Source organism: Orycteropus afer, unplaced genomic scaffold, assembly GCF_000298275.1.
Source record: "Orycteropus afer afer isolate SDZICR_OR568_19922 unplaced genomic scaffold, OryAfe1.0 scaffold00726, whole genome shotgun sequence".
Taxonomy (NCBI): domain Eukaryota; kingdom Metazoa; phylum Chordata; class Mammalia; order Tubulidentata; family Orycteropodidae; genus Orycteropus; species Orycteropus afer.
This window is the reverse complement of record NW_006922313.1, coordinates 180,201-194,013: the sequence shown is the minus strand read 5'-3', so window position 1 is coordinate 194,013 and position 13,813 is coordinate 180,201. Positions and strand designations below refer to the sequence as shown.

The 13,813-nt window shown below is 47.0% G+C and overlaps 1 protein-coding gene across 1 annotated transcript in view; it reads left to right on the top strand.

The window, feature by feature from the left end:
* Positions 1-12,994: 12,994 nt before the first annotated feature.
* PTPRH (protein tyrosine phosphatase receptor type H) overlaps positions 12,995-13,813 on the top strand; it is a 16,041-nt gene continuing 15,222 nt past the window's right edge. Inside the window, 2 exon segments of the mRNA XM_007957287.1 lie at positions 12,995-13,019; positions 13,479-13,774. Of these exon segments, the coding sequence (XP_007955478.1) occupies positions 12,995-13,019; positions 13,479-13,774 (321 nt within the window).

Below are 13,813 nucleotides of genomic sequence, written 5' to 3'. Positions count from 1 at the left end.
AAAATTAAATGTTTATGTGCTTCCAAAGACTTCTCCAAAAGAGTCAAAAGAGAACCTACAGATTGGGAAAAAAATATTTGGCAAGGAAATATCTGACAAGAGACTTATCTCTAAAATTAATAGAAAACTCCAACACCTCAACAACAAAAAGACAAATAATCCAGTTTAAAAATGGGCAGAAAACATGAACAGACACTTCACCAAAAAGGATTTTCAGGTGGCCAACAAACACATGAAGAAATGTTCATGACTGTTAGCCATCACTCACTGCCATCGAGTCGGAGCTGACTCATAATGACCCCTCTTTGGGTTTCCAAGGCGGTATCGTTACAGAAGTAGATTGTCCAACCTTCCTTCCGAGGAGTGGCTGGTGGGTTTGAACTGCCAGCCTTCTGGTTAGCAGTCAAATGCCTTAGGCACTATGCCACCAGAGCTCCCATTTCATTAGCCATTAGAGAGATGCAGATCAAAACAATGAGACAACATCTTGCCCCAGCACTGGTACCAAAGTTCAACGAGACAGAAAATAAATGCTGGCGAGGATGTGGAAAGATTGGGACTCTCATACACTGCTGGTGGGACTGTAAAATGGTACTACAACCACTGTGGAAAGCAGTATGGTCATTTTTTTTTTTTTTTTAATTGTGATTTGGGTGAAAATTTACCAAGCAAATTCACTCTCTATACAGCAGTTCACATACACTTTGTCTCATGACATTGACCACAATTTACCACAATACAACAGCTCCCCTCCCTCTTCCTCCCGATAGTTACCTCTTCCCTGTGTCCATCCCTTCATGCACTCCTGCCCCCTGAGCATAAGCAGCCCTTCTTTCTCCCATGATTGATTTCTCCAAGGAGTGTATCTACCTAATGTAAATGTTCAGCTCATATGCCTGTCTTTTGTTTGGCTGGAAGCCACAGATATGGGTTCAATTCCAGACCTGAAGGGAAGCTAGGGGCCATAGTGTCAGTGGTTCCATCAGGCTATATTGGACCAGCAAACGTGGTCTCCTCCCTCCCTTTTTTTTTGTCTCCAAATGATTTTGAGTTTTGTTCCACATTGTTCTCACTCTCTATCCAGGATCTCGTACATAGATCCCCTTCCAAGTAGTTGACAGTGGTAGAGTATGGCCATTTCTTAAAAAGTTGGAATTAGAAATACCATTTGATCCAGCCATCCCATTACTAGGTAGGTATATATCCTAAAGAAGTGAGAGCCAGGACAAGAACAGATATATGCACACCCACGTTCATCACAGCACTGTTTACAATAGCCAAAAGATGGAAACAACCTAGGTATCCATCAACAGAAGAATGGATTACCAAACTTTGATACATACACACAATGGAATATTATGCAGCCCTAAAGAATAATGTAGAATCTGGAAAACACCGCATAATGTGGATGAACTTGGAGAACATTATGCTGAGTGAAATAAGTCAATCACAGGACAAATATTATATTAGTTTGTTATTGTAAAAGTCAAGGAATAATTTATCTATGGAAGGAAATTTTCTTTGTTGGTTACCAAAGGTGGGAGAGGAGGAGAGGGAACACAGATAGGTAGAGACAAGTATTGATTTGGGTGAAGAGAAGGGCAGTGTCCCAAATGTGAGTGATCGACGGTGGCATTGAGGAAGAGGAAGACAGACAGAGGTACATCGGAGGTAGAGACAACAAAGATGAATCCTTTTGCACACACAGTACTGCATTGTCAGGGAAGGCAAACATGGGTATATAGGTGGATAGATGGGTGGGCAGGCTGAACTATTAGGTATGTCTATGCAGGGGGGACTGTGCCCAAGACCATGTGTAGGGGTGGCAGACAGTGTTTCTACAAGTGTATTGGTATGTTCTGTAAGAATTCCCAGGTGTATAGTAGAGCTGACAAGGGACAAGGTTGTAGTTACTTCTTGGCTACAGCCAGCTACCCAGAGGGAGTGAGTAGTTGGACCTGTGGGCTCGGGACCATGGTCACAGGGGACATCAAGCTCAATTGGCATAACATACCACACAAAAACATCCTACTTTGGCAAGTGACTGGGGTCTTCCAAGCTTGCAAGCAGCAGTCTAGATCCAAGGATGGGTCTCCTTGTCCAGAGCAAAGAAGAAAGAAGAAAACCAAAGACACATGGAAACAGTTAGTCCAAGGGACTGGTACACCATGAGATCCTCAGCCTATACGACTGACCAAGAAGAGCTAGGTGGTGTCCGGCTGCCACTGTCAACCACTCGGAGGGGGGTCTATGTAGGAGATCCTGGATAAAGAGGGAGAACGATGTGGAACAAAACTCAGAATCATAGAAAAAAAGAAAAAAAAAGGCACTGTTATTGGGTGCTGCTAAGTTGATTTTGGGGAGCTCTGGTAGCATAGTGCCTAAGGTACTTGACTGCTAACCAGAAGGCTGGTGGTTCAAACCCACCAGCCACTCCTTGGAAGGAAGGTTGGGCAATCTACTTCCATAGTGATACTGCCTCGGAAACCCAAGGAGGGGTCGCTACAAGTCGGGTCCGACTCAAAGGCACATAACAACAAGAAGAAGAAGTTGATTTTTGAGTCAAAGCGACCCCATGTCCCAGAGTAGGTCTGCCCCGTGGGGTTCATAGGCTGTTGTCTTCACAGGAGCACGTCACCAGGTCTCTCTCCCGTGGAGCTGCTGGTGGGTTTACACTGGACACCTCTTAGTTAGCAGCCCAGTGCCTCACTGCTGTGCCCCATGACTCCTTCAAGGTATAAAATAACACAGCTTACTCGATGAGATGTTTAAACCAGAAACCAAATGCACTGCCATCAAACTGATCCCGATTCACAGCGCCCCTAGAGGACAGAGTGGCACTGCACCACAGGGTCTCCAAGGCTGTCAATCTTCACAGAAGCAAAGCCCAAACTACACCCACTGCTCTGGAGTCCATTCTGACCCACAGTGCCCCTAGGGAACAGAGTGGAACTGCCCACAGGGTCTCTCAGGCTGTCAATCTTCACAGACGCAGACTGCCTCATCTTTCTCCTGTGGAGCAGCCGATGGGCTCAAACTGCCAACCTTTTGGTTAGCAGCTGAGTGCTTTAACCACTGCACCACCAGAGCTCCTTAAAAAAATCAGACAAAGGTATAGGGATAAAAATTAAAATGTCCTATCATCCCATGCATGGTGTATTCAGAAATGCCTTGGGGTCGAAGTGAATTAAAGGGTTCACACATGTCAAGGAAGGTAAGACAGGAATAAATGTGGGGAGGCCAAATGCAGGCCTGGGGAATACAGGGGGACCTTCAAGTCATGTCCCTTCTGGGCCTCGACTTCCTCCTCAGAGATGAGGCTGACGTCAGAGAACTGGCCCACTCCCAGAGGGTTAGTTCCCTCTTCTCTATTTCCCTTTGTAAAACACGCTGGACATGGGGATGGTGGTGACAGAGACGTCATAGAAACGGCAAGCATGCAGTTATTTTTATGCAAACTTTGTGCAAAGTGTGTTGAGCTGGCCAGCCTCCAAGATGGTGCCCAATGACCCTATCTTCTGATATTTATGCATTATTGTTCTCCTCCTCACAATGAACAGGGCTGACCTACGTGAGCAATAGCTTCCTCTGTAAATGATGGCATGTGACTTCTGACACAGGCCATAAAGGACACTGCAGCCTCCACTTTGCTCTTCTATGGATTGTACTGTGTCCCCTGGGAATATGTGTTGGGCAAATCTCTGACATAAATGGGGCACCATGAGGAAAAAAAATGTGTTGGAATCCTAATGCCTATGAATATGGAGTTCTGGTGTCGTAAGCGATAAAGCATTTGGCTGCTACCTGGAAAGTCAGCTGCCCCATGGAAGGAAGATGGAGCAATCTACTTCCATGAAGGTTTACAGCCTTGGAAGCCCAACGGGGGTCACTAAGAGTCAGACTCAACTCAATGGCAGTAAGGTGGTTTTGTTTCCTCCCCCATACCTGTGAATGCAATCTCATTTGCGTATAGGATTTTCTTTGTTATGTTAATGGAGCCCTATCAGGGTATGGTGTATTGTAATCCTGATCACCTCTGAGTTAAAAGGAGCAGTTTGAACCTGGAGATACCCAAGCACAAATGGGGAGTGACAGACACCACGTGCAGATCACCAAGGGACCTAGGGACAGAATGACCCTCCAGTGAGCCCAGCAGGCAGAGCCCTCCCCGTTCAGACTGGAGGCCTCCTGAATCGTGAGGAAAATAGATCTCTGTTCTTCAAGGCTCCCACTTGTGGTATTTATGTCCCAGCAGCTCTAAAAAAAGGAGCCCTTGTGATGCAGTGGGAGCTTCTGGAACAGTAGCTTGGGTGCAGAATTTGGTGATTCAGACTCGCCCAGTGGCTCTGCCAGAGACAGACCTGCATGAGCTGCTGGAAGGCTGCAGCCAAGAAAACCTTATGGGGCAGTTCTCCTCAGAATCGACTCGACTGCCTCCAGCAACAACTGCTGTAGGAAACTGAGATGGTGTCTCTTGGATCAGTCGCTCTGGGAACGCCAGCCACCATGTTGTGAGAGAGCTGAAGAAGCCCTCGGAAGAGTCTGTGTGGCGAGGACCTGAGGCCTCCTGCCGACAGCCAAGTGAGGGAATCATGGCCGCACGTCCTTCCGCCTGAGCCAGACTTTCAGGTCACTGCCACCGTGGCCAGCATCTTGATCGCAACGTCCTGAGAGACCCCAACCCAGCAGCTAAGCCACTACTCAATGCCTCACACTCAGAACAAGAAATACTTACTGTTGTTTTAAGCCTTGGGGTCCTTTGGTGCATGTTGTTGTTACTGTTGTTAGGTGCTGCTGAGTCCTCTCCGACTCATAGTGACCTTACGTAAAACAGAAGGAAACCCCGCCCGGTCCTGCACCAGCCCCACATCCCTGCTCTACCTGAGCCCGTCGTCGCAGCCACCGCGTCAGTCTATCTCGTTGAGGGCCTTCCCCTCCTTCGTCGACCCTCCACCCTACCCAGCATGACATCCTTCTCCAGGGAATAGTCCCCTCTGACAACATGACCAAAGTAGGTGAGACGAAGTCTGGCCATTCTCGCTTCCAAGGAGCATTCCGGCCGCACTTGTTCCAGGACGGGTCCGTCATAGCAACAGATGACTAAACCGTTGCCCTTGAGTCAGTTCCAGCTCCTGATGACCCCATGTGAGTCAGAGAACAAGCGACGGCGGATTTTCCGGAAGGGGATCCCCAGGACGTCTTTGCCCTGCACCCCAGGTGGATCCACACCCCGGCTTCCAGTCAGTAGCTGACATGCACCATCCGCCGCCCAGAGCTCCCCGAAACCAGTTGTCTGCACTCTGCTCCTCCAACAACTAGTGTCCCTATAAGAAGAGGATGGACACACAGACACAGACAAGGGAGGAAGGCCACATGAAGACGAAGGCAGAGGTTGGCGCCAGGCAGCTACAAGCAGAGGAATGCCTGGAGTCACCAGGAGCTGGAAGAGACAAGGCAGGACTTTCCCCCAAAATCTGCAGGAGGAGTGTGGCCCTGTGGACACCAGGATTTGACTTCCAGACTATGAGAGAATAAATTCGTTTATTAAATGGTATTTACCTATTTATTTGTTTTTAACTTTTATTGTGATTTACAGACCAAATTCATTTTCATACAGTCATTCATACACATTTTGTTTCCTGACATTGACTGCAGTCCCCACGATGTAACAGCTCGCTGCCCACTTCCTCCCTACAGTTACCTCTTCCTTCCCATGTATTCCCCCCACCAAGCCGTCCCCCCGCTAACACTGCCCTTCTGTTCTTTCACAATTGATCTGATCCCTCTAAGGAGTGTATCTACCTGATGTAAATGTTCACCCCATATGTCTGACTATTGTTTGCCTGGAAGCCACGGGAATGAATTCCGTTCCAGACCTGAATATTTACCTATTTATGGAGCTCTGGTAGCGTAGTGCCTAAGGCATCTGACTGCTGACCAGAAGGCTGGTGGTTCAAACCCACCAGCCACTCCTCAGAAGGAAGGTTGGGCAATCTACTTCCATAGAGATACCACCTCAGAAACCCAAGGAGGGGTTGCTATGAGTCGGATTGACTCGACGGCAGTGAGTCTGTTTATTTATTTTTTAAAATTTATTTTCTTTTTAAAATTTGTTGTTTTTTTAAAAGGAGGGACTAGGTTTGCTGGTCCAATAGAGCCTGATGGAACCACTGAGACTATGACCTCTAGCTGCCCTTCAGGTCTGGAATTGAACCCACACCTGTGGCTTCTAGCCAAACAATAGACAGATATATGAGCTGAACATTTACCTGAGGTAGATACACTCCTTGGAGAGAACAATCATGGGATAAAGATGGGCTGCTTATGCACAGGGAGACAGCTCAGGAGGCAGGAGTGCATGGAGGGATGGACACAGGGAAGAGGTAACTATGGGGAGGAAGTATGAGGGGAGATGCTGCATTGGGGTGAATTGTGGTCAATGTCAAGAGACAAAGTGTATGTGAACTGCTGTATGAAGAGTGAATTTGCTCTGTAAATTTTCACCCAAATCACAATAAAAAAAAATTTTTTTTAAATTGTTTTTTTAAATTAATTTTTTTGAAAGTATACACAGAAATTTTTTTGTTGTTGTTGTTGTTGTTATGTGCCGTGGAGTTGGACCCGACTCATAGCAACCCCTCCTTGGGTTTCCGAGGCAGAATCACTATGGAAGTAGATTGCCCCATCTTCCTTCCGAGGAGTGGCTGGTGGGTTTGAACCACCAGCCTTCTGGTTAGCAGTCAAGTGCCTTAGGCACTATGCTACCAGAGCTCCTATACACAGAAAAACATACACTAATTGAACAATTTCTGAAAGTAAATCTCTGTTCTCTTAAACCACGCAGTCGGAGCTAACTCTGAGGGCAACTGCTGACAATAGTTGGAGACCTTTGGTGACGCAGACTATTGAGTGCTCCTCTACTAACAGAAAGGTAGGCCATTCAGACTCTCCCAGAAGCACCTTGGAAGAAAGACCTGGAAATTTGGTTCTCAGAGGTCACAGCTTGAAAGCCCTGTGGGACACAGTTCTACTCTGAAACACACAGGGTCACTGTGAGCTGGCACCGACGTGATGGAACCGCTTAGCTTGTGGCACGTGGTTACAGCAACACTGGGATGCCTACAGAGGATTGCTGAAGGAAGCGACAGGCACACCCACTGGAGAGGACAGCAAATACCAAAGGCTGAGGGGTGGAGACGTACTGGGTTCACGTGGGCGGCTGGGAGGCATTGTAGGAGACAGGGCTGAAAGGGGTACAGCAGGGAGACGGTGTGCGCAGACCCCAGCCCAATTGTCTTAGCTCTCTAGTACTGCCCAGCCAAACACCATAAGTGGTTTTAACAAACAGAAATTTATTTTCTCGCTGTTTGGGAGGCTACAAGTCCAAATTCAGGGTGCCACCCCTAGAGGAAGACTCTCCCTGTTGACTCTTGCGGAAGGTCCTCCTCTCTCTACACCTTCTGTCCCTGGGTTCTTTGGTGACCACGTGGCTTATATCTCCCCCTCTGTTGGTGCTTGTTTGCTTACTTGATGCACCGTTTAATATCTCAGAAAAGGTAGCTGTAACACACAGCCTGCACTGATATCCACCACTCATCTGTCAGTGTGCTGTCCTGAGCTGGCTTGCATGTGGATGCGCTGTTGGAAGCCGTGCCACCGGCATTTCAAATACCACCGGGGTCACTCATGATGGACAGGTTGCAGTGGAGCTTCCAGACTAGGACAGTCTGGGGAGAGACACCTTGGAATCTGTTTCTGAAAAAATTGGCTGATGAAACCTTACAGGGAGCAGCGGAACGTTGTGTGGCGTAGCGCCAGCAGATGAGCCCCTCAGATAGGAAGGCGCTCAAAATATGCCTGGGGATGAGCTGCCTCCTGAGAGTGGAGTGGACCTTAATGACGTGGATGGAGTAAAGCTTTTGGGAGCTGTATTTGCTCATGTGGCACAACTCAAAAGGAGAAGAAACAGCTGCAAGCGTCCGTTAAGAATCGAAATGTGGAATGTACAAAGCATGGATCTAGGAAAACTGGAAATCATCAGTAAGGAAATAGAATGCTTAAAGATTGGCATCCTATGTGTCGGTGAGCGGAAATGCACTGGTATCGGCCATTATGAATCAGATAATCATATGGTTACTACACTGGGAATGACACTGTCATATTCATCATCAAAAAGAACATTTCAAGATCTGTCCTGAAGCACACTGCTGTCAGTTTTAGGATACTGTCCATATACCTACAAAGAAGACCAGTTAATACAACTATTATGGAAATTTACACACCAGCTACTAATGCCAATGATGAAGAATTTGAAGATTTTTCACCAACTCCTGCAGTCTGAAACTGACAAAACATGAAGTCAGATGTATTGATAAGTGCTGGACATTGGAATGTGAAAGTCAGTACAAAGCAGCAGCATCAGCAATTGGAAAATATGACCTTGGTGACAGAAATGGTGCCAGAGATTGCATGATACAAGTTTGCATGACCAAGCACTTATTCACTGGAAATATCTTTTTCTAAAAAAATAAAAGGTTACTATACTATACACAGTAGCATAGTGGCTAAGGCACTTGACTGCTAATCAGAAGGCTGGCAGTTCAAACCCACCAGTCACTCTTTGGAAAGAAGATGGGGCAATCTACTTCTGTAGTGATACTGCCTTGGAAACCCAAGGAGGGATTGCTATGAGTCAGGTCCGACTCAACGGCCCATAACAACAATAACAACATACTATACATGTGGAGGGAGCATACTGCCTAAGGCATTTGACTGCTAGCCAGAAGGCTGGCGGTTCAAACCTACCAGCTACTCCTCAGAAGGAAGGTTGGTCAATCTACTTCCATAGAGATACCGCCTTGGAAACCCAAGGAGGGGTTGCTATGAGTCGGATCCAACTTGACGGCAGTGAGTTTAGTTTTTTTATACAAGTGGACCTCACCAGGTGGAATACACAGGAAACAAAATGACTATATCTGTGGAAAGAGATGATGGAGAAGCTCAGTATTATCAGTCAGAACAAGGCCAGGGGCCAACTGTGGAACAGACCATAAATTGTTCATGTTGTTGTTGTTATGTGCCGTCGAGTCGGACCCGACTCATAGCGACCCCTCCTTGGGCTTCCGAGGCAGTATAACTACGGAAGTATATTTTCCAACCTTCCTTCCTAGGAGTGGCTGGTGGGTTTGAACCACTAGCCTTTTGCTTAACAGTCAAGTGCCTTAGGCACTATGCTACCAGAGCTCCTTCAATTGTTCATATGCAAGTTCAAAGTGAAGCTGAAGAAAAAACAAGTCCATGAGAATCAAAGTATGACCTTGAGTGTATCTTACCTGAATTTGGAGACCATCTCAAGAATAGATTTGGTGCATTGAATGTTAATAACCAAAGACAAGGCACATTGTGGGATGACATCAAATATATTATATATGAAGAAAGGAAAAGGTCATTAAAAAGACAGGGAAAAAAAAAAAAAAAAAGACCAAAATGGATGTCAGAAGATGCTCTGAAACTTGCTCTTGAATGGAACTAAAGTGAATGGAAGAAATGATAAAATGAAAGAGCTGAATGGAGATTTCAAAGGGCAGCTCAAGAAGTATTACAATATATGTGCAAAGAACTGGAATTAGAAAATCAAAAAGGAGGAACACACTCAGCATTTCTCAAGCTAAAAGAACTGAAGAAAAAAATTGAGCCTTGAGTTGCAATATGGAATGATTCTATGGGCAAAATATTGAACAATACAGGAAGCGTCAAAATATGATGGAACAAATATGTTGAATCATTATATGAAAAAGAATTGGTCGATGTTCATCCATTTTAGGAGGTAGTGTATGATCAAGAACCAGAGGTACTAAAGGCAGAAACACAAGCTGCACTGAAGGAATTGGCCAAAATCAAGACCCCAGGAATCAGTGGGAATGCCAATTGAGATGTTTCAACAAACAGTTGCAGCGCTGGAAACAGTCACTCATCTATACCAAGAAATTTAGGAAACAGCTACCTGGCCAACCAATTGAAAGAGAGATCTAACAGAATGTGGAAATTACCAAACAATATTATTATCACATGCAAGTACAATTATGCTAAAGATAGTTCAGATAATTGCAGCAGTGCATTGACAGAGGACTGCTAGAGACTGAAGCCAGATTCAGAAGACATGGAATGAGGGATGGATCTTGGCTGAAAGCAGAGAACACCAGTTTACCTGCGTCTTATTGACCGTCCAAAGGCATTCGACTAAGTGAATCATAACAAGTTCTGGATAAAATTTCAAAGAATGGGAATTCCAGAACACTTTATTGTGCTCATGTGGAACCTATACATAGACCAAGAGGCAGTCCTTCAAACAGAACAAAGGGATACTGTGCACTTTAAAATCAGGAAGGTTGTACATCAGGGTTGTATCCTTTCACCATACTCATTTAATCTGTAAGCTGAACAAATAATAAGAGAAGCTGGGTTGTGTCAAGAAGAACATGGCATGAGAATTGGAGGCAGACTCATTAACAACCTGCGATATGCAGATGACACAAGCTTGGTTGCTGAAAATGAAGAAGACTTGAAGCACTTACTGATGAAGATCAAAGACTCCAGCCTTCAATATGGATTACACCTCAACATAAAGAAAACAAAAATCCTCACAACTGGACCAATAAGCAGCATCATGATAAATGGAGAAAAGATTGAAGTTGTCAAGGATTTCATTTTACTTGGGTCCACCATCAACACCCATGGAAACAGCAGTCGAGAAATCAGATGACGTATTGCCTTGGGCCAATCCACCACAAAAGATCTCTTTAAAGTGTTTAAAAGCAAAGATGTCACCTTAAGGACAAAGGAGCACCTGACCCAAGCCAGGGTATTTTCAGTCTCCTCATAGGCATAAGGAAAGTTGGACGACAAATAAGGAAGACTGAAGAAGAATTGATGCCTTTGAATTATGTGTTGGTGAAGAATCTTAAATGTGCCATAGACCTCAGAAGAATGAATTAATCTGTCTTGGAAGAAGTACAGTCAGAATGTTCCTTAGAAACAAGGGTGGTGAGATTTTTTCTCACATACTTTGGACATGTTACCAGGATGGACCAATCCTTGGAAGAGGACATCATAGTTGGTAAAGTAGAGGGTCAATGAGAAAGGGTAAGACCCTGAACAAGATGGATTGACCCAATGTCTGTGACAATGGGTTCAAACAGTTGTGAGGATGGTGTGGAACTGGGCAGTGTTTTGTTCTGTTTACATGGGGTCTTTGAGTCAGAACCCATTTGATGACATCCAACAACAAAACTATTCTAATACATCCCCATAAATATAACAAAGAACATCCATTCTCAAACGGGATTATAACCACCAAAAACCCAAACCCACTGCCATGGAGTCAAATTCTGACTCACAGCGACTTCATGCTGGTGTGCTAAAAACCCAAACTCATTGCTGGCAAGCTGATTCTGGCCCATAATGAACCTACAGACAGAGTAGAACTGCCCCATGGGCTTTCCACTGGCTTGCCCCATAGACTTTACGGAAGCAGACTGCCACATCTTTTCCTGCCTATCAGGTGGTGAGTTCAAACCACTAACCTTTTGGTTAACAGCCAAGCTCCTAACCACTGCTCCACCAGGGCTCCCTGGCCACCAGCATAGGGGCGAGGAGTTACAGCACATATTCTGGGGGACAGAATTCACTCCATAACACCTGACTTGATGTGTAATTGTCTATTGGGGAGATGGACCCCTCCCAGTTTCCTCCCTGTTTGGTCTGCGCTGTGGTCAGCTGGAGCAGGGACATCGGCCACGTCAAGATGAGAGGCCGAGGTGCAGGAGGAGGAGAGGCAGGGCTGGAGTGAGGCTGTCACCCCTAAAGCCTCCACTTCCTCCTCCTCCCCTTCCTGCCCTGGCCTGTGGCCCCACCAGTGGGCTGGGAAAGGGGAAATTCTTGAGTTGAAAGTCCAGGAGGTGGAAGGTGCCCGGGCTGCTGCAGCTCCTGGGTCCTCCGCGGAGTCTGGAGACATGCCTGGGGCCAGCAGGGACCCCAGGGCCTGGGGGTGCCTGGTGGTGCTGGTGAGTGCTCCCCATGGGGTAGGGGTCCTGAGTCGGGGGGAGGCGAGGCTGATCATTCCTTGGAGCAGGAAGAAGGGTCTAGGGTGGAGGGAGCTGTGGACAGACTTACACCTGGGCTCCTAGCTGTTGCAGCATCGGTGTAAGAGTGAACTCCAGTTCAGGCAAGATACCAGTATGCTCCAAAGACCTACCATTCTGGACCCCGGGCCCCTTTTCTGCCACAATAGAGACCAATGCTCCAGTCCCTTGTCCCCGAGAACTTAGGGATTGAGGGCCTCGACCTTTCTCCTCCAGAGTCGCGAGTCCTGACCCCCAGCTCCTTTTCTCTCAGACCCAGGAGTCCTGACCCCCAGCCCCCTCCAATTCAGACCTAGGAGTCCAATCCCAGCCCTTCCTCCCTCAGACCAGGAACCCAGTAGACACTCAGAGCCAGTAGACCAGGTGGGCAGCTCCTCTATTTCACAGGCCTCCAGACCCACCTCCTCAGACCCAGGAACCTCACCCCAGTCTCTTTCCTTCTTCCCAATTTGTTGATTTCTTCCCTACCCCCACTCTTCCAAAGCTAGCTATTTAGGGAAGTGTAACTAATCACCTTATCTCTGGGCCTTATCGGTCAAGCAACCCCAGCACTTGGGTCCTTGGAGCCCCACCTCTTGCCACAGTCCCACTTTAGAAACACTGACGTTGGGGTGACCTTTGTCAGAACCCAGGTAGGGGTGACTCATGGGGTTAAGGGCCCCACCCACCACAGCGATTGTCACCCGGGTGGAGGAAGGGGAGGCTCAGGATCTCATTCCTCCCTCTCTGGGCTCTCCTCAGGGCTTATGGATCTGGACAGGGGCCAGGGCAGACGGTGAGTGATCCCTGCCTGTGTTCACTGCCCACACACGGAGGCTGGACCTCAGTTCCCATGGTCCTTCTGGGGGTTCACCATGAGGATCATTGCAGGGGCTGATGGTAGTTGTCAATTCTGGACTTGGGGCAAGACCTGGGGTGGTTGAACGGACAGTACCTAGTTGTTCCTCTGATCACAGCAAATCATTCTTCCCATTTTTCAGTCCCCAACCCAGTAGGAGCTCCCAGTTTGAAGGTTTTGACCAACAGCTCCATCACTCTGAACTGGGCTGTTCCCCAGGGTTCAGACTAATGGAGCTACCCCTATAGGGTGCAGTGCATTGGAGGGGGTGGATGGATTTGAACCTGGGCCCTTGTGTGAATTATCTATGTAGGAAGAAGAGAACATTCCAGAAGCTTCCTGTCACAGAATATGGGCTGCAAGAGGTCAGGCCGCTCTATGGCCCTTTATAGGAAATATTTCTTAACCATCAGGGTGTGCAAGAAAAGAGAAAATCACTTTGTTCTGGTCACTTGGGGACTGGAGGGTATGGCATCTTTAGACTCTGTTCCCTCTGCTAGGACTTAATCCAGTGACAAGTCTCAGGATGCAAAATCGGACCAATAGCTCCATCACGTTGACCTGGACAGCTCCCCAGGTCCCAGACCAACCACCCTACACCTACTGGGTCCAGTGGTTAAGGGAGAACATCACAGGTGGAACCCAAAACACCTCAGATACCAGTATCACAGTGAAGGAACTGGAAGCTGGGACCTTGTACAACTTCACTGTCTGGGCTGAGAGGAATGGTGTCAACAGTACAGAAGTGGCAATTGTTGCATCTACAGGTGAGACATCCTAAGTCTTTTACTTGCACTTCTGGGGGAGACAGAAAGGTCACTGACACCGTGGTACC